General features: G+C 44.6%; 1 protein-coding gene across 2 annotated transcripts in view; it reads left to right on the top strand.

Moving 5' to 3' along the window:
• Window positions 1-22,431, top strand: part of SCAI (suppressor of cancer cell invasion) — a 107,428-nt gene that overhangs the window by 59,483 nt on the left and 25,514 nt on the right. For both annotated transcript variants that reach the window (XM_073313759.1, XM_073313760.1), the window contains exons 4-9: window positions 10,641-10,736; window positions 11,415-11,501; window positions 12,788-12,886; window positions 14,524-14,620; window positions 16,319-16,417; window positions 17,638-17,790. In XM_073313759.1, coding sequence (XP_073169860.1) covers window positions 10,641-10,736; window positions 11,415-11,501; window positions 12,788-12,886; window positions 14,524-14,620; window positions 16,319-16,417; window positions 17,638-17,790 — 631 coding nt within the window. The remainder of the gene's footprint in view (window positions 1-10,640; window positions 10,737-11,414; window positions 11,502-12,787; window positions 12,887-14,523; window positions 14,621-16,318; window positions 16,418-17,637; window positions 17,791-22,431) is intronic.

The raw sequence follows: 22,431 nt of genomic DNA on the forward strand, positions 1-22,431 counted from the left end.
TAAGGAAATTGAGGCTCAGGTGATCTTTTGTAAAAAGAAAAGGAGGACTTGTGGCACCTTAGAGACTAACCAATTTATTAGAGCATAAGCTTTCGTGAGCTACAGCTCACTTCCTCAGATGCATATCGTGGAAACTGCAGCAGGCTTTATATATACACAGAGAATATGAAACAATACCTATTCCCACCCCACTGTCCTGCTGGTAATAGCTTATCTAAAGTGATTTCCAGCACAAATCCAGGTTTTCTCACCCTCCACCCCCCCCCCCCCCACAAATTCACTCTCCTGCTGGTGATAGCCCATCCAAAGTGATAACTCTTTACACAATGTGCATGACAATCAAGCTGGGCTATTTCCTGCATAAATCCAGCGCAGGAAATAGCCCAGCTTGATTGTCATGCACATTGTGTAAAGAGTTATCACTTTGGATGGGCTATCACCAGCAGGAGAGTGAATTTGTGGGGGGGGTGGGGTGGAGGGTGAGAAAACCTGGATTTGTGCTGGAAATCACTTTAGATAAGCTATTACCAGCAGGACAGTGGGGTGGGAGGAGGTATTGTTTCATATTCTCTGTGTATATATAAAGCCTGCTGCAGTTTCCACGATATGCATCTGAGGAAGTGAGCTGTAGCTCACGAAAGCTTATGCTCAAATAAATTGGTTAGTCTCTAAGGTGCCACAAGTCCTCCTTTTCTTTTTGCGAATACAGACTAACACGGCTGTTACTCTGAAACCTGTGATCTTTTGTGGGATTCTGCCTGTTCCTAGAGAAGGGCAACAAAGGTGTGACAAGATTATGACTATCAACAGATGGCTCAGGCAGTGGTGCTATAAGGAGGGTTTGGGATGTATGGCCACTGGGAGGCCTTCATGGACAGAGGACAGTTCTCTCGGGATGGACTTCATCTGAGTAGGGAAGGAAATAGACTTCTAGGATGGAGGCTGGCACAACTGATTAAGAGAGCTTTAAACTAGGAATTTGGGGGAGATGGTTGGGAGATGTCCAGGTAATCTCCACACCGGATTTTAGCATTGAGAGGGAAGAAAATGAAGTAAGAAAGGATACAGCTGTGGGTAGGAGAATGTGTATATAAGGAGGAAGGGCAATGTGGATACCAGTCTAATAGATTATACTGGCTGCAGAATGACCGTGCCTAATCGGGTACAGAATGTGAGGGAGGCCAAACAGCAAAAATGAAGATGTTTGTACCCCAGTGCGAGGAGCCTGGGTAACAAAATGGAGGAACTAGAGCGACTGGTGCAGGAAGTGAAACCAGCTATTCTCGGGGGAACAGAAACAGGGTGGAAGAGTCGTCAGGACTGGGCTACGGGTATTGAAGGGTCTGTGCTGTTTAGGAAAGACCCAAATAGAGGTAAAGGTGGTGGAGTAGCGTTGTCTATCAGTGATGAGGTAGAATGTAAAGCAATAAGAAGCGATGAAATGGATAAGACAGTCTGTCTGGGCAAAAATTACATTGGGGAAGAAAACTATTAGAGCCTCCCCTGGGATAGAGCTTGGGGTGTGCTGTAGACCTCTGGGATCTGATATGGATAGAGCCCTTTTTAATGTTTTTAATGAAGTAAATACTAATGGAAACTGCGTGATCATGGGAGACTTTAACATCCCAGATATAGACTGGAGGATGAGTGCTAGTAATAATAATAGGGCTCAAATTTTTCTCGATGCGATAGCTGATGGATTCCTTCATCAAGTAGTTGCTGAACCGACTAGAGGGAATGCCATTTTAGATTTGGTTTTGGTGAGTAGTGCAGACCTCATAGAAGAAATGGTTGTAGGGGATAATCTTGGTTCAAGTGATCATGAGCTAATTCAGTTCAAACTGAACGGAAGGATAAACAAAAATAAATCTGCGACTAGGGTTTTTGAATTCAAAAGGGCTGACTTTCAAAAATTAAGGAAATTCGTTAGGGAAGTGGATTGGACTGAAGAATTTATGGATCTAAAGGCAGAGGATGCCTGGGATTACTTTAAATCAAAGCTGCAGAAGCTGTCGGAAGCCTGCATCCCAAGAAAGGGGAAAAAATTCATAGGCAGGAGTCGTAGACCAAGCTGGATGAGCAAGCATCTCAGAGAGGTGATTAAGAAAAAGCAGACAGCATACAGGGAGTGGAAGAAGGGAGGGATCAGCAAGGAAAGCTACCTTATTGAGGTCAGAACATGTAGGGATAAAGTGAGACAGGCTAAAAGTCAAGTAGAGTTGGACCTTGCAAAGGGAATTAAAACCAATAGTAAAAGGTTCTATAGCCATATAAATAAGAAGAAAACAAAGAAAGAAGTGGGACCGCTAAACACTGAGGTTGGAATGGAGGTTAAGGATAATCTAGGTATGGCCCAATATCTAAACGAATACTTTGCCTCAGTCTTTAATAAGGTTAAAGAGGATCTTAGGGATAATGGTAGCATGACAAATGGGAATGAGGCTATGGAGGCAGATATTACCATATCTGAGGTAGAAGCGAAACTCGAACAGCTTAATGGGACTAAATCGGGGGGCCCAGATAATCTTCTTCCAAGAATATTAAAGGAATTGGCACACAAAATTAGCAAGAATTTTTAATGAATATGTAAACTTAGGGGTTGTACCGTATGGTTGGAGGATTGCTAACACAATTCCTATTTTTAAGAAAGGGGGAAAAAAAAGTGATCCGGGTAACTACAGGCCTGTTAGTTTGACATCTGTAGTATGCAAGGTCTTGGAAAAGAATTTGAAGGAGAAAGTAGTTAAGGACATTGAGGTCAATGGTAAATGGGACAAAATACAACATGGTTTTAAAAAAGGTAGATCGTGCCAAACTCCTTCTTTGAGATAGTAACAGATTTTTTTAGACAAAGGAAACGCAGTGGATCTAAATTACCTAGATTTCAGTAAGGCATTTGATACAGTGCCACATGGGGAATTATTAGTTAAATTGGAAAAGATGGGGGAATCAATATGAAAATTGAAAGGTGGATCAGGAATTGGTTAACAGGGAGACTACAGCGGGTCCTACTGAAAGGTGACCTGTCAGGCTGGAGGGAGGTTACCAGTGGAGTTCTTCAGGGATCAGTTTTGGGACCAGTCTTATTTAAACTTTTTATTTCTGAGCTCGGTACAAAAAGCGGGAGTGTGTTAATAAAGTTTGAGGATGACACGAAGCTGGGAGGTATTGCCAATTCAGAGAAGGCCCGGGATATCATACAGGAGGATCTAGATGACCTTGTAAACTGGAGTAATCAGATGAAATTTAATAGTGAGAAGTGTAAGGTCATTCATTTAGGGATTAATAACAGGAATTTTAGTTATAAGCTGGGGAAGCATCAATTAGAAGTAGCGGAGGAGGAGAGAGACCGAGATATGGCCGTGAAAAAAGCTAATGCGGCCTTGGGATGCATCAGGTGAGATATTTCCAGTGGAGAGAAGGAGGAGTTAGTACCGTTCTACAAGGCACTGGTGAGATCTCATCTGGAATACTGTGTGCAGTTCTCGTCCCCCATGTTTAAGGAGGATGAATTCAAACTGGAACAGGTACAGAGAAGGGCTACTAGGATGATCCGAGGAATGGAAAACATGCCTTATGAAAGGGGACTTAAGGAGTTTGGCTTGTTTAGCCCAACCAAAAGAAGGTTGAGGGGAGATATGATTGCTCTCTATAAATATATCAGAGGGATAAATACCAGAGAGGGAGAGGAATTACGTAAGCTCAGTACCAATGTGGACACAAGAACAAATGGATATAAATTGGCCATCAGGAAGTTTAGACTTGAAATTAGACGAAGGTTTCTAACCATCAGAAGAGTGAAGTTCTGGAACAGCCTTCCAAGGGAAGCAGTGGGGGCAAAAGACCTATCTGGCTTCAGGATTAAACTCGATGATAAGTTTATGGAGGAGATGGTATGATGGGATAACATGATTTTGGCAATTAATTGATCTTTTAACTATTCATGATAAATAGGACCAATGTTAGATGGGGTGGGATCTGAGTTACTACAGAGAATTCTTTCCTGGGTATCTGGCTGGTGAGTCTTGCCCATATGCTCAGGGTTTAGCTGATCTCCATATTTGGGGTCGGGAAGGAATTTTCCTCTAGGGCAGATTCCAGGGCCTCTTCCAGGTTTTTCGCCTTCCTCTGTAGCATGGGGCACGGGTCACTTGCTGGAGGATTCTCTGCACCTTGAAGTCTTTAAACCACGATTTGAGGACTTCAATAGCTCAGACATAGGTGAGAGGTTTATTGCAGGAGTGGATGGGTGAGATTCTGTGGCCTGCGTTGTGCAGGAGGTCGGACTAGATGATCATAATGGTCCCTTCTGACCTTAGTATCTATGAATCTTGCAAACACTCCACCCCTCACCTTCATACAGGTCCGTCTCCTCCCTAAGTTGCTCCTGATGTGGGCCCATCAAAGGCTGTGCTCCTGTCTTCCCCTTCCAGATCATCCTCCGTAAGCCGGCTGGCCGTGTGTCTCAGGAGGAGGGCCCTTTGCTTGTGTGGTGCAGAAGGGTCAGGCTGTAGTACTTCTACTGTCTGAACCTTCCTCCCCCTGTGAAATTATGGAATCGGGGTCTTGCCAGCCTCTGATCTGGGGTGCTGCCCCCGCCCCACTGAAGCAGTGCTGTTGAGGAGGTTTCTGGTGCAGTTTCTAGCTCACAGTGGCTTGTTGGTAAGGAGGTTGTGCCCCTTGGCGAGTTACTGCACAGTCCTGGTATCTGGGTATGGGAGGTAAGAGGTGGTCCTGGCTGAGTGACTGTATGATTGTGAACAGACAAGCACAAGGACATAAACCTTCACACACTCCCCCCGCGCCCCCCCCCCCCAAAAAAGTTACACATCATTCTGGAAAGCTTCTCTGTTAAATTCAAGTGTAGCATTTGCTCCTCGCATTGCTGCTGTAGGCCTGCTGAGAATCTCCCTGGATTTTGTAGGTCTTCTATTCAGTCTGAGACATGTCCCTCTGTGACAGCTTCCATGTGGGGTTACCCAAAAGGAATATTCCTTAACTTGTTTTCAACCAGTGCAGCTCTGGCCTCTGTCAGCAATGTGGTTGGAACCACTGATGGAAAATGAATTATTGAACACACAAGATGAAGTGATATACCTCGTAAAGCAGGTCATAGCAAGAACTGGGGAAAACTTCCACATGGGGCTGAAAGTTCACTGCAGCTTTATCCATCATCTGTCTCAGTGCAGTACATGGACCAACAGACTACACCCATAGTGTGTGCCATGCCCCAGGAGCAATTGTGGGATTTCACTCATTCCTATTTAACATTAGAGAGAGTTAAAATCTGAATTTTTAAAGGCATTTGTTTACCATTAAAATTGGAGGGCTTAGTAGCAAACTCTAGATAATGACTGAATGTCTTTTCACTGTTCTCTTAGTCAATCCCTTCAGCATATTTTGCCTATCCTTCAGTGGCTGGGATACTCCTTTCTTTGCACTATCCATCCCATATGGCAAATCTGTCTGTCACTTCTGCATCCTGCACTGTGATTTGGATGGCTTGCATTTCAGGGTTAGGTGCCTGGAGAGAGGTGAGGAGGAGAAGAGGGAGATGGCTATGGGGAAGGAAAGTAACAGGTTGTTGTTTCCCATTATGCCTTCCCTTTGCTAAGGGCCATTATCCTGTTATAGGACCTGAAATAGCACAGCATCTTTCCATAATGTATCCAGTTTTCTTTCGTATTGTGTATCTCTCTTTTAGCTGGGTCACATAGTCCCTATCTGCTTGAGTGGGTAGGGGAGAAGGAGGAACTACCAAACAGCCCGTCCACAGAATATTAAGATTGATTAAACATCAGAATATCTAATCCTTTCTCAGCAAATAAGGCAAATCTGCACGTTCTGAGATTTCATAATATTCAAAAGAGATTACCATAATAGTTGTGTGTAATTAAATAGTACTTATCCTCCTCTTTCCTGTCTTGCACACCCAAACAAAAAGTTCCTGATGAAACTGATGAGAGCAGTTCCTGAGGAAGGCAGCATGAATGATGTGCAGATCACAAGGCAACAAATGGGTGAGAGGGTGGCGATGGCAAAGAGCTGCCCTTCCCTGCCCAACAGTGTTTGGTGGTGCTGTGGTGATGTACTGTCACAAATGAAATTTTATTATGCTGTTAGGGTGTTATCAAAAGTGCTGGTGTCTGTTTCCATGGAGACCCTCCTTGTTCCCAGGGGAACCCAGGAACGGCATGGTACCTGGCTATGCCAGCTGTGATTAGGCTTGCCTGCTGCTTGAAATGTAAATGTGCAGCTACACAGGAGTTTCTGTAAGTAATAGTGGCCCAACATGTACATGCTGTAAGGACAGAAGTATTGTAATAGGCCATTAATCAGAGGGAATCCAAAGCACGGAAGTAACCAGGAAACTTTGGATTTTATAGGAATTCTTAGACTTGCACAGAGATGCAACATGTACAGAAAAGTGAGGGGTGACCCACACATTCAGGGTGTTACAAGTAAAGAATGTAGTATGTGAATGCCTGATTTTTCCCTTGTTTAAAGCTACATTTTCCGCTCACTTTGTGGTGGATGTGAAATGGCCAAAATAATGTGAAGACTACTTGGGGGAGGGGAGGAAGAGGGGGGCTTCTTCTAGGATCTCCCCACTTTAGCCTCTTGCTTAAACTAACCTGTCATCCTGATCTGGTAGAGCAGAATTGCGGCTGAGTCAGCTGGAACTGGGGGCGGTCACTGCAATAGGTGTGAGGAATGTTCTCAACCCTGAGGAGGATGGGGCTGGGGATAAAGCAGCATGAGGATTGCAGCAAGGGGCTTGCTTTGATGCTCCACAGCTATTCTTTGACAACCTGGGGAGTCTGTGGCCAGAGAGAATGCTTTAAAGTTTGGAAGGATTATGATGCTTCAGAAAACAAATGTTAAGATTCATTAAGACTTCCTGAAGCAAACTTGTTCTGTTTATTGCATGAGGTGTCCCGAAGCTCATGACGTTTCTCACAGTAGGCCCTGCGACCATATGGAATCCCATTCAGACCTGACTCCATCCACTTGCTTCAGACCCTAGGAGCAGCTAGCTGGAGTCTGGCAGGACCTGCTTTCTGGCCAATTCCTGTGTAACTTCTCAGGCATCAGCAGCATCACGATAGCAACAGCTGTTGAAATGGTTTTCCAGGCTGGTAGGGATAACGCCAATAACTGATTCACTTTGCATAAAATGAGTCAGCCAGTTTCCCTCATGTTGTGTGGGAAATAGAGCTGGCAGATAAGCACAGCAATATTAATTTCCTAACCCACTTGGAGTTCTGTTAAAGAGATTAGACAACAATGTTGCTCCTTTCTGCTGTGGAAATACCACTCTGCTGCCTTATTCCTTTTTATTCCTCTAAAGAGCCTGGCATGATCAGCAAGAGGCTGCATTCCTGTAGCCATCCCTTCCCCTGGTGCCTTCTGGCACAGCTCTGCTCCTGTGAGGGGAGGGGGACTTCCTGTAAAAAGTAGTCATCGGCCAAGTAGTGGCAAGGGAGAAGTGAGGGGGTTTCCTTCTCATGTTGCAATAGCCCATCTCAGGGGCATTGCTGGACTCTGTTAAAGATCTTTGGTCCTGGGAGGTTGCAATTGTCCTTCTTTTTGAAGTTGTTATTGGGGGTGGGGCTTCAGAATGTCTGTTTATAGAAGATATGATCGGCTATTCAGTATGTAGAGTAAGTAGGTGAGCCAATTTACTGATCTGGGATAGGGTTCTCCTGAAGAAAATTCTTGACCTGATTCAAAAACAACTAAATGTAATGCCTTCTTGAAATGTGGGCTGTATGCCTGTCTTGAAATTCTACCCTAGGTTTGTGTTGAATGTGTTGACTTCAAGGAGCTAGGATATTTTTGTCTTCTCCATGGAGTTCATGCCAAGCTGCTTGTGATACCCTTACAAAAGGCTCTTTGTTAGGGTGAAAGTAAGGTTGGGAGCATGTCTAGGGAATTTAAAGATTTAAAATCCTTAATGTAGCTACAAACAAATATATTCAAAAACATGGAAATTCACAGTAAAGGTAGCAAAACCACCTTAACTCTGCCTCCAAAGAATGTCCCATGGAATGTAAGTTCTGCCATTTTGTTTCTTGCATAGGTGTCTCCAGTAGTAAGTGTGATGCTTTGTCTCCCCACTCACCTTTGCTCTGTTCATATAAGTGCTGTAGTGTTACAGTGTGAGCTGATGAGGGTTGGGCACGGGCACATGCCAGCTGACTCCAGTGACTCTTGGATAACTGGTTTGCGTATGGAATCGTAGGGCCTAAGACTGAGAGGTATTCAACTGCCTCAGTCACCTTGCAGGATTGAGCCCTTGATGAAGAATGGAGAGAGCCATTTGTCTAATCCAAGATTTGAATTGGATTATGCTTGATTTGCCCTAACTGCTTATTTTTGGAGACATTGTCATGGCATCCCAAAATATTGTTGTCACATTAAATCTCAGTGAAATGCGATTTGTGGCCCCCTCATTCTATCTGACATTCCATGTCCTTTTGTGTACACTAAGCATTGTGCTCCCAGCCAGTTAGTGTATGTCTGCAACTAGAAGGGTGAATCTCCTTTAGTGCTATGGGGAAGTGGGAATAGAGGCTCCAGGTGAACTGGCTTTGATAGCCTGTTATAGCATTTTATAGCAGAAGTTCCCCGGAGGAAATATAGGGCAATTTCTCTGTGTAACCTCTTAAATCCCTTTTGTGTATTAAAAAATGCAGTCTGATATCTACAGGAGCTTTGAATTAAATCAGTATTCTCTCTGCCTTGGAATAGAACAGGCTTTAGGAAAATGGGCCTGCCTTTTGTAATTTAGGGAGGGGTCTATAAACAATTGTTTCATACCAAAGTTGCCCTTACACAGCACAAGCTCCAAGGAGATTTGGCTTATGGGGCAATCACTGGGGACCATTTAATTTTATTCCACTGACCATTAACTTCCCATTTCTGCCAACAGTAATAGAGGCTGCGTAACATAGTGTCTAAGAGTAACCAAACAATGATGTGTTCTGCCCAAAAAAAGAGGAGATTTTGGTACAACTGAAGTCTCCGCAGTATGTTCCTGACTGTGGATGATATTTAGTATTTGGTGCATATAACTGCTTTTGTTGCAGTTTCCAGTTGCCTGCTTGTGAGCATAGGAGCTGCAAGAACTCTGCCGTTTCCTTTGGGAGTTGTTTTCAGGGTTACAGTAAATATGTAGAGAGTGTCTTGTGTTTTGCTGATGTCAAGAGACCTGACACCTTGTGGTAAAAAGGCACAGTCACGGAGCTTGGAAAACATGAATTCCTTTCCACTCCAAATCATGCATCTATACACATGCACATGTGTGTCTGCATCTGCACAGCCCACCAGCCTACTTCATGTAAACACATTCTGTGAATTCACACATGGCATTAGCTCCCTCCAGCTGTTGCTGTACTTGCATATTGTGGCAGCCATCCCCTAATTCCAGGCATAGCAGGATGAGGCAAGTACATCATAATAATATGTTGTATGTATTATAAATGCACAGTCTATAGTGATGTTCTAGTAGATAAAAGCCTTTGCTGTTGCACAGGTGTAATTTATAAAGTTGAGTTTAAAAACAACAAAAAAAACAAAAATGACCGAGAACTTAAAATTGGGTGGTAACAGACTGAATCCTAGTGAAGACTGAATCTGGTGATATTCTGAGCAAAAAAAGCTCTCAGCTGTATTGGTAGCTGTTTTCCATCACTTCATGGTGACCCAATAAACATTCTAGGCTTCAGAGTGATTTTGGGGGTTATTATGTATACTGGTGGTTTGATTTGTGTGTGGGATGTGTTGTGCTGGGAGAGTTGTGTGTGTTTGTGCAGGTGAAAATGAGTTTATACTGCAGTGCAGGGCAGTGTGTTTGGAGTGGTGGTGTGTGGGTGATTTTGAAGAAAGGTAGCAGCTCTTTGCTACTATTCTTTGCTCTCAGAGGCAAAAATACCTTCTTAGCCACCAAAAGGCTATGTCCCAAGTACTGATGAATGCTAGCTGATGCCAGCGTATCCTCCTCCTGCCTCTGATTCTAGTGTTGCCTTGTAGATTATATGACATTGCATGGGGTGGGTGGTAATGATGCCAGGCAGTTAAAGGCACCAGATCTCTGCATTACTCTGCCCTTCTCTCCCATTCTCAATCAGTGACAAACTGACCGTTAGCAAATATTCATGTTGTTGTCCAAGTTTGTCTGGGAATTGTTAGTGTTAATGAAATGCCCAGTCTTGTCTATGCAGGGGCCAAATAATTCTGCCTGAGCATAAGGGGTGTGGGAATACGTGTCTGTCTGACGCACTCACAGAAGCTGCTTCATGAGTTGACCCAGTTTAGTGTGGTGTCTCCAGCAAAGTGCCCCTGCCCTAACTCTGCAGTGCCAGTAGGAAGTATGAACCCAAGTACTGGCCTGCAGCCTGAACCCAGGACCTCTTCTGCCTGTGGTGTATTTGGTCTACCCACAGAGGCAGAACATGAACTTGCAGGTGTAGACTGGTCATAGAAAATCACAAGCCTTTTTTTAAGAATACAAATGTTAACTTTAAAACAAACAAAAAAAAACACCCCACCCAAACAAAAATCTCTGACCGAGTTTGCATCTCATATTCTGGGCTGATTGATGTATTCTGCAATTCTTCTGCATTTGTCTGTTGCAGAGATTTGCCTCAGTATGGGCAGAAGCAGTGGCAGTCCTATTTTGGGCGAACCTTTGATGTTTACACTAAACTCTGGAAATTTCAACAGCAGCATAGGTAAGAAAATGCTCCTGAGAACCATCTTCAAATAATTCTGCAGTGTTCTTTTTGTATTATGGTAGTGCCCAGAGGCCTGGACTGAGTTTCATCCTGTGCTGGGACAGCACAATAGGGACAGTCCCTGCCCTGAAGAGTTTAAATTTAAAATTTAAACCAAAAAATGTTGCATATAATCTTTTCTTATTGTAACCTTTTTTTAAAAAACAAAACCAAAAACTCCCAGGCTGCTTACATGCACGCTGCCTTAACCTGCTGAGGGTCTCTGCAGTGCACCTGTGTGCCCATGTAGAATGGGTGCAATGTCTTGCTGCTACTCAAGCTGATCTTTTACACCTAACTGTACCCGGCTCTCTTGAGTGTTCTCAGGAAGCTGTGACCCTCTTTCACGTTATTTGTGAAACACTATCCCGCCAGCTGTCACACATTTTTGGGGCTGTGAAATCCCTTGTTTTGCAATGTGCCCCTTCTAATGTGTGCACAACTCTGCCAGAGCTGGCTTGTAAATGCCATGTTAGATTATAAAACTTTCTCTATGGGCTGTTATGAATACCCATGTAAATAAGGCAAGCAGGATTTGGTCTTAGAATGGTGTCTTGACTTGGATTTGGATGGGTCGCTGTTCTGGGAAAATCATGGGATATATTAATACTCTTCTTTTTCTCTTGCTTGAAATAGACAAGTACTGGACAATCGATATGGATTGAAGAGGTGGCAGATTGGGGAAATTGCCTCCAAGATTGGGCAGCTCTACTACCATTATTAGTAAGTGAATCTATTTCTGTGTCTGCTGGAGACAAGTGGTATTGCTCATGGCCCCATGCAGCATACATGGTGATAGTTCCAGAACAATTTCCTTCCTGAGCCAGTGGCGAAGGATGGGGTTGGGAGGAATCGTGTACTCTCAGGTGACTGAGCCTTGGTCTGTACTGCAGAGTTGGGTTGATATAAGGCAGCTTACGTCAACCTAATTAGTCAGGGTACACACTACAGCCTTCCTCCCTCTGATGTAAGTGCCCTCTTACACCCACATAATAACTCTGCCTCCCCGAGAAATGGAGGGTGTATGTCGTGTAGTTAGGGTGTCGCAGTGTCCATGTTGACACTGCATTACTTACATCTGCTATTGGCTCTCATTCTTGTCAATTTTGCAGCTCCATACTGGAACCATGAAATTGACAAGAAAGCCCAGTTGTCACTGGGGTCGTGGGGGTTTCCAGCTAGAGCCCAGCTGTTCTCCGGGTTCCCTGCTCCCAGTCAGGCTGTGTCCTCCCAGCTCGGAGCACAGGTGCCCCCTGGATCCCCGCTTCTGGTTCCCAGACCAACAGCTGGCCCGGCTCCTTGCTGGCCAGGCTCTCAGCCCCCCTCACTGCCCCTCTCTAGTCTGTGGAAACACTCCTAGTGAGGATGTGCACCACCAACAGAAAGAGGATATTGTGGATGTGAACCACCATAGTAATTACTGCAGTAGTTGTAAGTCGACCTTACTTAGGTCGACTTATATTTCTAGTGTAGGCATGCCCTCAGGCGTGGTACAAGAAGGCCTCAGGAGGGGCCACTCACAGCATTTGTTGCCCAAAAAGATTCATTGCAGAATCAAAAAGTGGATCCCAAAGATGACCCTCATGCCCAAATATTATTCTGCTAGTTTTACTGACAGTGCTAAAGTCTGCTTCTTCGACCTCAAGGGTCACTTTAAAGTCTTCCATATATGTTGCATTGACTTTGCATAGAGATTTAGTTACTAGTTTGGGTTTTTAAACTGTTGTTCCCTTTAAATCTTCCATGTTAATATATCACCTGTACATATGGGCATGAGGTACTGACATCTGGTCTTTGTTGCTGGCTACTTCCTTAGACTGAAACAAAATTGAAGCTCTGGAATCTCCTTCAATCATGTGCTGGGGTTGGGAAACTTGCTTTTTTTAATGTGGCACTCACTTGAGAGAGAGCATGTTTTATCCACTCAATCATCTTGTGTGTCAGTGGCGGGAGGTATGGGTGACAGGAACCTATACATGGAGCCGTGAGGTAATATGTTTCTCCCGTAGCCTGCGGACGTCTGAAACCAGCTACCTGAATGAGGCCTTCTCCTTCTATTCAGCTATTAGACAGAGATCATATTACTCCCAAGTCAATAAAGAGGACAGGTATGACTGCACCAGCATCTTGCCCTTTTTTTTTGTTTTGTTTTCAAGGATTAGAGCGATGAGCAGAAGCAACCTTGAATTTTAAAGTGTGATTAAGGGAAAATAACTGGTGTAAGAGCAGCTCCTCAGAGGAAGTCGTTGTTAATCCTAACAACCCTGATTAAACACTTTATTGTAGAACCACCAGCCATGTTTGGAGACTAGCAGGATTAGCAATTGGGTTCAGCAGCAAGGAAGACCTTCAGCTGCTCATCTGTGTTCTTCCCAACCCTTGTTATCAGTGCTGTCACTGGAAATACCCCCGTAATGTTCTAGAGCTGGGAGATTAACTTGCTCATCCAGAAGCAAAGTAGAGGAAATAACAGGTCATTTTATTTTTACTTCTCTGAAGTGCAGTGATGTTGGCAGTTTGGCAGCCTTACCACACTTGACTAGGGTAATGTGTCTTCCCTGTCCATTAACTATTCCAGAAAGCCTGAGAGATGCGTTCTTATGGGGAGCCATCCGGAGCAGGGCTCATTCAGAAGGATGCTGTGAGGTGTTGTCTAACACGTCAGGCTCCCAAGAGACTAGGAGGATTCAGTATTAGCAGGTTTCAGAGTAACAGCTGTGTTAGTCTGTATCCGCAAAAAGAAAAGGAGGACTTGTGGCAGCTTAGAGACTAACCAATTTATTTGAGCATAAGCTTTCATGAGCTACAGCTCACTTCATCGGATGCATTCAGTGGGTATTTTCCACTGAGTGCATCCAATGAAGTGAGCTGTAGCTCACGAAAGCTTATGCTCAAATAAATTGGTTAGTCTCTAAGGTGCCTCATCCTGCTTTTCTTTTTTCAGTATTAGCAGACACTGAACTCAGGAGGTTCTGGCTGTCAGTCCTGTGCTCTGGCTGGGAGGTGAGGTCAGTGGCTAGTTAGAATTGGAGAAGAAGTGATCTGGATTGATTTTTGTGAGTTTTATACTGATGATCACTGCAATATAGAATTGCCTGCCAAGTTTGTTACAGGCACTCAAGCATTTTGGACTTGGTTAGCAGAGCCTAGACTTACTGATTTTCTGAGCATACCCTCTGAAAATCTGCAGATAGACTAAACAACCATTTTAGTGTCTCTTATTGTTGGCCTCAGATCTTAGCTTATTTTTCCTTGGAGAATCTCCTCGCTCCGGTTGGGGTGTCAGAGCTCCTTCAGACTAGATGTGCTTGGCAGAGATGTCTCCTTTAAATACTGTGGCAGATTTATTTTACAAAGGTGAAAATGTGATCAGACGTTATGTCCCATAGTTGAACTTACAGATATTTAATCTTTTGTTCTCTCTGATGGTTGGACTCAGTGGTCCAGATTCTCATTTGTCATCCCTCAGCAGATAACTCAAAGGAGACAGGTTCTGACCATAAACTGGCAGAAAGCCAGTAGAGCCAACTCCTGCACTACCCATCCACATCCCACATTTGAGTAGGGGATGTGTGCAAGGCAGCACAGAGCTCTGCTGGTCCTTAGCTGATGTGTGGGGCCCTTTAGGGATTATGCCCAGCAGGTCTAAATTAGAGCAGCTCCTACATTGCTTGAATTCATGCTTGGGTTAGCACAGATCGTCTTTCCATGACCACTGCATTGGTGTTTTATTTTTATTTTTCAGGCCTGAACTGGTGGTTAAGAAGCTGCGTTACTATGCAAGGTTTATAGTGGTTTGTCTTTTGCTCAACAAAATGGATGTTGTGAAGGACCTCGTAAAGGTAAATTAATGATATGAGGACAATGGAAAGTGTACATGCCCATGCAATACAGGCCACTAGTCACGGAGAGCTATTCTTCCTGCATGTAGTAGGATATTATGGCATGCAGGATATGTCTCTTTCAGTTGAAATCTCACACGCAAGATCTCAGCTGCTGCTGTTCCTGTTAATCATACAGCTTTAACTAAATCTGGCCTTGGGAGCTGCAGTGGGAGGAACAACATCCTTATGTGTTTTGGTGTTCTGTGCATCATGTAGACGTAAATGACCCGAGCCCTTGACCAAAGAGTGGTTTTTGCTATTGGTGGAAGGCAGATCTCATTAAGTGGGGTTTGGATAAACCCCAGACAGTGTGGATGTGAATATAACACTTGTTTCAGCTGTCTGAATGCTTTGGGGGTCTTCTCTCTAGCCTTGTGCATCTCCCTCCTCCCCTGCCAGTAGCTCCCACCTCTCTCTGACCTCAAAAGTCTCCATGAAATCCCTCCCATTTTGATTCTAGTCCTTCTGCTCGGAACAGTGCTGTGTTCCTTTCCAATCTGGTACCTGGAGTCTGTGAGGTGTTTCTTGCAAATGAGAAGAATCTATTGTGCACTTCCAGAAACCAGATTGGGAAAGGCTTGAGACTTTAAGGGACAGGAAGGTTAGTCTGTGTATGCGCATGGTGGGGGTGAGGGAAAGACTTACCTTTCAGAACTGCTTCAGACTTTGGGGGACAATAGATACATAGGGATTAGGATACAGTCCAGGGTATGTCATCAAGCAGTAATCCATCTTCAGTATGTTTAGAGTTGAGGGAATATCCAGGACCAAATTAGATACTTTATTGTGTTTAGGGAAAACGTTACGCTCCAGTGACCTGCTGATTTCCACTTGAAGAGACTTCATATTAAGGGAAAACCATCCAAGTAGGCATGGGTGTCTGCAGTTGGATGGCTGTTTCTCACGACAGTCTTGCTTTCCAAAGAGTAATGACAGGAACACCAAACTTTCCCAAGTTTCAGAGTAACAGCCGTGTTAGTCTGTATTCGCAAAAAGAAAAGGAGTACTTGCGGCACCTTAGAGACGAACCAATTTATTTGAGCATAAGCTTTCGTGAGCTACAGCTCACTTCATCGGATGCATACTGTGGAAAGTATAGAAGATCTTTTTATACACACAAAGCATGAAAAAATGGGTGTTTACCACTACAAACCTTCCTACGCTGCTGCAAGCCATATCCTGCTGTTGACTGTTTTATGTAGGCTGCATTGCTCTTTGCCTGTCTGGATCCAGTGGGACAGACACCAAAGGGCTGCACAGCACAAACTAGCAGAGGAGGCATCGGGAAAGGACAGGGCATTCACTTCCTGAACTTGTTGAAAGTTATCTGTAACCTTAGATTTGAGTCAGCACTTGTGATAGTAAATGAGTGCCATCCCTTGCTCTTGGGTTTGTTGAAAGGTATTTGTGTTCTCAGAGGGCAAAGTAAGGGTACCTGGAGTCCTGGCTCCTGAAGTAGCACATGCTGGCCAACTTTTTGGCCATGTTCCAGATTGGATATGGTCATGTGGGTAATGACCATCAAAACTTCCATAATTAGATTGCTTAGATGTCTCATCCCTGAAGTGCTGAGACCGCCTTATTTATGAGAGGTGACTGCCTTACCTTCCAAAAGAGTTATTCATTATTCCTCTTCCTTTGGACTTTCTACCTCAGGAATTGTCAGATGAAATTGAAGATTACACTCACCGCTTTAACACTGAGGACCAGGTGGAGTGGAACCTGGTTCTTCAAGAGGTGGCGGCTTTTGTTGAGGTGAGAGTGAAGGAAACTTTGGTCTCTGCAGTTTGTTGGAAAGTGTCCAAAAAAACCCGCTCTTGTTTTAAAAGTAAAACATGGGAACTCTTCACTGCAGATTGTTCTGAGGCCATGCCATGGGGAGCGAGCTAGTAAGGAACAGTCTTGTGTGCAGGTGTGTCACACACCTCTCCAGTCTGCTGATGAAATATTCTGCATTAGCTGAGCTGTTAAGGAGGCTCCTGTGACATCAGAGCCAGATCTGCTCAAGCAATAGAAAGCTAGCAGCTAGTGGAAACTTGAGGTTGTGACCTGCTATCTCTCAGCAATCCACCACCTCTCTTCTTACACCTGGTGTTCAGGTGACATTGGGGTCAGAACATAGCCATTGGCATAGTAACTGCTATAGAAGGTCTGCCAGCTACAGGCCCATCTTTGTGGGAGGCCTGCTTCTGACTGTATTGTTAGTAACTTCCAAATAAGTATATTTTGATGCTTGCAGTATTGGCATATTATTCTGGCAATGCATAAGCAATATGTAATGGAAAATACAGTATAATCTTAACAGTTATACTGACAGTATGTCTTGGCATAGCTGTAATATTGCCCTTTTTATGTCTTGCTACAAAGAAAAATGAGGATTTCTTCTCTAAAATAGGAGACAGTTTCCTGATCACCTCATTTGTACAATGTGTATGCACACACATGTGTACGAAGACCTATGCTCCAGTATTTAATCATTATTAGATTGAAATGCTGGACTACTGTTGGCTTGTTTCCGTCCTTATTTCTCTTTAGGAAAGAAGAGAAATGTAAATAATGCAAGTCTTTTCTGCCATGTAAAGTGTTACCAATTATCTGCATGGGCTGCATGTGGATTGCCTGCTGCGCTTGTGTTAGTGAAGTTTGTTTCCTCTGATTCTGGGAAACTAAGTCAGATGGCTTATCCTGAATGGTACGTTCTCCTTTCAACTGCACTTAAAGTGCTGCCACACAAATATTTGTGTTTAAATATCCAAGGTACTTTCTTCTAGTCCCTAAGAGCAGCTCCTTTTCCAAGCTGGAATTGCTCTGCAGCCATAGGATATAAAAGGCACATTATTAAGACACCATAAAGTAGTCTTCACTTCAGCTATGGGATGTCTGTTATGAGTGACAGGATATAGTCCCTTTTGCTTGTGGTCGTTGACTCTGTAGGTTTCCTTGGAATTCATGGTCTGTGCTGGTTCTCTTTCCAGGCAGATCCTGTGATGGTTTTAAATGATGACAATACCATTGTAATCACCTCCAACCGACTGGCTGAAACAGGGGCCCCATTGCTGGAGCAGGGAATGATCGTGGGACAGCTCACTCTTGCAGATGCATTAATTATTGGGAATTGCAATAACCAGGTAAAGGAGACAAGGCATTGTATGTTCAGTCTTCAATTGGAATTGAAAACAGTTAGGTTTTTTCTGATTCTACTAAAGGAAATTGCAGAGTCCAAAAGAGGCAAATATAAAATCCTTTAGCAATGATGTTAAGAGTGACAGTAAATTAGCTGAGAGTTTGGCAAAACCTGAGTGATAACCAACAAGAACTATCCTTTCTGTCCTGTTCTTTCGAGTGTATGTCCCTATGGGTACTCCACCATAGGATACGCTCGCATCCAAGTGCTCTTGACTGGAGAATGCAAAGCAGAGCAGCACCTTGTGACTCCAAATGAGGGCATATAAGGAGCCTGGACCGACCGCCACTCAGTTCTTTCTCAACCGGCTGCAGCTCAATATGGAGATATGCACATCCACTCATTCTCAGCCTCCTGCCTTACTTAAATGTAGCAATTCTTAGTGTTTCCTTTATTTGTTTTATTTTATTTCTCCTCTTAGTTTTAACACAGTTGTGCTTAGAAGGGTGGTTACTCTTCTCTGAGCCGCTTCGCGCCTCCCCCCATATCTCAGTCCTCTGTTTTGGTCCATTAGCGCTCTGGGTGATGCTGAAGACCCTGGGATTTAAGTCCTGCCAGACCTGCTTCAAGTCTTTTTCACCATAGTGATGGGCAATTGAGCTGCTTCAGAGCCACCCACGTCCCATCAAGGTGTAGGGTCTGTGCAGTATTTCAAAGTAGTCCTTGCAAAGGCAGAGAGTAGGCTGAAGCACCTGCTAATGGCACACTCGGAAGCCCCAGTGGAGTTTGTTCACTCCCCCACTGTATGTCAACCTCAACATCCCAGGGTGCTCCGGTGGCTGTTGCAGCTCCAGCAGCACCTCCAGAGGCTCGGATTTCCAAGAAGAAGCCTCATTAATCCCACTCTCAGGAGACCTCACATTCCTCCAGGGGTACAGCTGGGCCTCTGTCTGATTTCGGTACCAAGCCGCCAGTACTGCACAAGAAGCAGCATGAGGAGAAGTCTTCTAATAAACAGTACAAGCAGCCATCTCCCTGGATACCGACTCGCATGTCTTGTGCACTGAGATGCATGCTGGCCTCCCACTCACGTTCCACTGTCAGGGCCTTCCCTGCACCAGAGCTCTGATGTCAGAAGTTCCTCTACAAGCCTCTCTGGTACCATGCTTTTCTTTCCAGCACAGACCCCTTCTCCAGGTTCCAGTACTGACCAGACTTCTGGATACCATAGCCCACGAGCACTCTCCACATTTCTCTCCACAGAGGACCACTTATATAACTGGAAGAACTGGAATCTCCCCTGTTATGGACCTCTATAAACGTTCCATCCCTGGTACTGCGTGAACATCTCCAACCACAATCCTCCCAGATTGAACCCCAGCTGGACTCCAGTACCGGCACCTATATCTTATGTTTCCCCTTTCAGCCCGAGGGATGATCCTGCTTTCGATTCTAAGGTCCTGGTACAGGGCTTTCTTTTTGGCACCATACCATCACACCCCGCTGCGTCCGTCTACTGAGAGCAATCTTATGCTGATGACTTTTGGGCTTTCCAAACCCCCCTGAAATGCCTGGCACCATCCCTCCAGATCCTATGAGAAGAGGTCCAGGAGACTCAACACTCCTTGGTGGACATTTTAAATATCACTTCTCGAGAAAATTGTTCTCCCAATCAATGAGGCTCTATTATTGCCTATTTGCGCAGTCTAGCAAACACCTGCTACTATCCAACCCACCTGTAAATGAGCAAGGGAATGGAATATTTGTTTTTCCTCCTCCTTCCCAATTCCCTGGAGGTGGATGCGGCTAATAGAGAAATCAACAAACCCACTCTAGACTCTCTCCTTATGATAAGGAGTCTTAGACCTGGGTAGAAAAAACTACTCCTCTGCATCTCTCCAATTTCAGGTGGCAAACTACCAAGCCCTGTGGTGAAATGCGATTTTAATACATATTTCAAGTTCACACATTTTACTGACCATCTGCCACGGGATCAGCGGGAACAATTTCAGACCCTCATTTCAGAAGGTCAGTTTATAGCTAAAACCTCCCTCTGGGCTGCCACATACCTGCCTGTGGTTATGCAAAGAGCATCCTGGTTCCAGTCTTCTGGTCTCCAGAGAAAGGTGCAGAGTATGGTTGAAAATGACCTTCCCTTTAAAGGGTCCAAGCTCTTCAGTGCTGACAGACTCAGTCATCCACACCCTGAAGGACTCAAGGGTCTCTGGGAACTTGGTTTCTGCAACAGAGACAGTTTAGTAGGTCCCAAATGTGAGCTCTTTAAACTGTTACGGTACCATCCGCAGCAGACTTTTCCCATATATTTGAGCTTTCAGAGGAGGAGATCTAGACCAGTTTTTCTCGAATGCGACCACTGTGGCCGCATGGGGCCACCAGGGACTTTTCTTGTGGCCACAGCCTCCTGGGCTGGCAGGGAGGGCAAAGTAGCAAAGCACCACTCCTAGATGCCCTGCCTTGGGGCTGCCAGCAGGGATTGGACCCTGACCCCTCTGAAGTCACCTGGGACACAACGCTGGAGGAGCAAGCAGCCAGTGAGTTCCCCACCTTCCGAGGGGCGGTGGGGCTCAGGCTTTGGGCTTCAGCCCTTAGGTGGCAGGCTCTGGCTGATCATTAATATTCTTGTATGTTGTGTGTACAAAGCTATACATATAGGCTAGTTATGTTCTTATGCATTGCTTGCCAAACACACTTTGGACAAAGGAATGCGTATTTGCCTGACAAGCAGGTTGGTCAGACAAGCAGAGATAATGAAGGTATACTTACTTTAAAGATAAACAAAGCCATCAAACTAGCAAGGCGGGGGGAGATATCTCTTAACTGTTAATGATGAGGGTCTGAACCTCAGATGATAAGTAATTGACTCAACTGAATCCAAATTACTGTATTAAAAAATTTTATTTAGTAAGGTCTTTTATGAAAGCCTGTGACTTACTGGTGATTAATATCATAATACATATATTTTGGAAGTACTATATGAGAAATTATGGATACTTGCTGATATGCTTCAAAGTCTGTGACCAAACCCAGGGAGAAACAGATTTTCTCCTGAACTCGAGGGAAGGCAGCTATCGACCTGTCTCCGATGTAAATTGAGCAGTGTGGAATCAAAACAGGGGGAGACTTATTTACATATGAATCAGCAGGGGGATAGAGACTGCCCTGATAAAACTGTGGCCCCATATCCTGTGATGTGCTTACCTGCTCTACCTCTGATCCTGAAGACCTTAAACTGCAACAGGAAAGGGATGGTTATTCTCATAACGCCATTCTGGCCAAGACAAGTGTGGTACTTGAACCTCTTTCACCTCTTTTTGGCAATGCCTCCCAGACTTTCTCTCACGAAGGATCTCCTGTCCCAGAACTCTGGGACCCTGGTCTGTCCGAACCCCCTCCCCCCCGAATCTGAGAGCATGGTTCCTAGATGGTTCTTGAGCATGGAGCTAATATGTTTGGATAAGGTCTAGTCAGTTCTCCTATCTAGCAGGAAACTTAGTACTTGCAAAACTTACCTTCAAAACTAGAAATACTTGCATTCCTGGTGTTCTCTGGTGCTTGTATAGACTAAAGAGGTGTTCTGCTCTCTAAAATCCTAGACTAACTATTGGATTTGTGGACATGCTGTCTAGCAATGAGTACATTTGCCCATTATCACTGCCTTCGACGTTTTGATGGCTTCTCAGTTTTTTGCCCATCCCAGTACAGCCAGATTCCTCCAGGGTTTACATGACTTGTTTCCCTGGTATGGCCTCTGGCCCCCCCAATGCGAATTTTTAATTTGGATCTCAGTGCCCTGAGGAAAACCCCCTTTGAACTGATGGCTACCTGTTCTCTCCTCCACTTCTCCTTCAAGACTTGGTTCTTTATAGAACCTCTGAGAGAGCTCAGTGCTCTGATGGCAGACACACCATTTACTACCTTCTATAGAAATATGGTTATGCTGTAGCACATCCTTACTTCTTCCAAAGCTCTTTGGAATATCATGTTAATCAAGAGATCCACATACCAGGAACTCAAAGCCTCATGCTTCCAGAGTGGTGGCCAGCCTACATACACTAGATGTCCAAACGGCTCTTGCCTTCTACGTGGACAGGACTAAGACGTTTTGGGCCTCTCCCAGATTATTTGTAGACTGCACAGAAGAGGAAGGGACAACCGATTTACACTCAGACTCTTGAAATGGGTTTCGGGTTTCTGTTTAACCTGTTATGAATCTGCTGGGATGCAGCCCCTTCACGGAGTGACAGCATATTCCACTATAGCGCAGTCCACATCTGTAGCTCTCCTGAAAGACGTTCCCGTAACAGAAACTTGTAGGACTGCAATTTGTCTTCTGTTCATTCCTTAGCCGAGCATTGTGCCATTTTACCTGCTTCCAGGGATGATGCTACCTTTGGTGGTGATCCTTTGAAATGTCTTGGACTGGTCTCCTTGTTGAGTTACTGCTGGGAGTCTCCTATGGTGGAGCACCTATAGGGACACATACCTGAAGAAGAGGTTAGTTATCTTGCAGTAACTTTGAGTTCAAGTTGTTTTGTTCCTATGGGTGCTCTACTTCCCTTCCCCCTTTCTCTCAGCTGTGGAGCTCTGCTTCACAGTCAAGAAGGAACTGAGTGACTGCAGGTCC

Source organism: Lepidochelys kempii, chromosome 16, assembly GCF_965140285.1.
Source record: "Lepidochelys kempii isolate rLepKem1 chromosome 16, rLepKem1.hap1, whole genome shotgun sequence".
In the NCBI taxonomy this organism is placed as follows: domain Eukaryota; kingdom Metazoa; phylum Chordata; order Testudines; family Cheloniidae; genus Lepidochelys; species Lepidochelys kempii.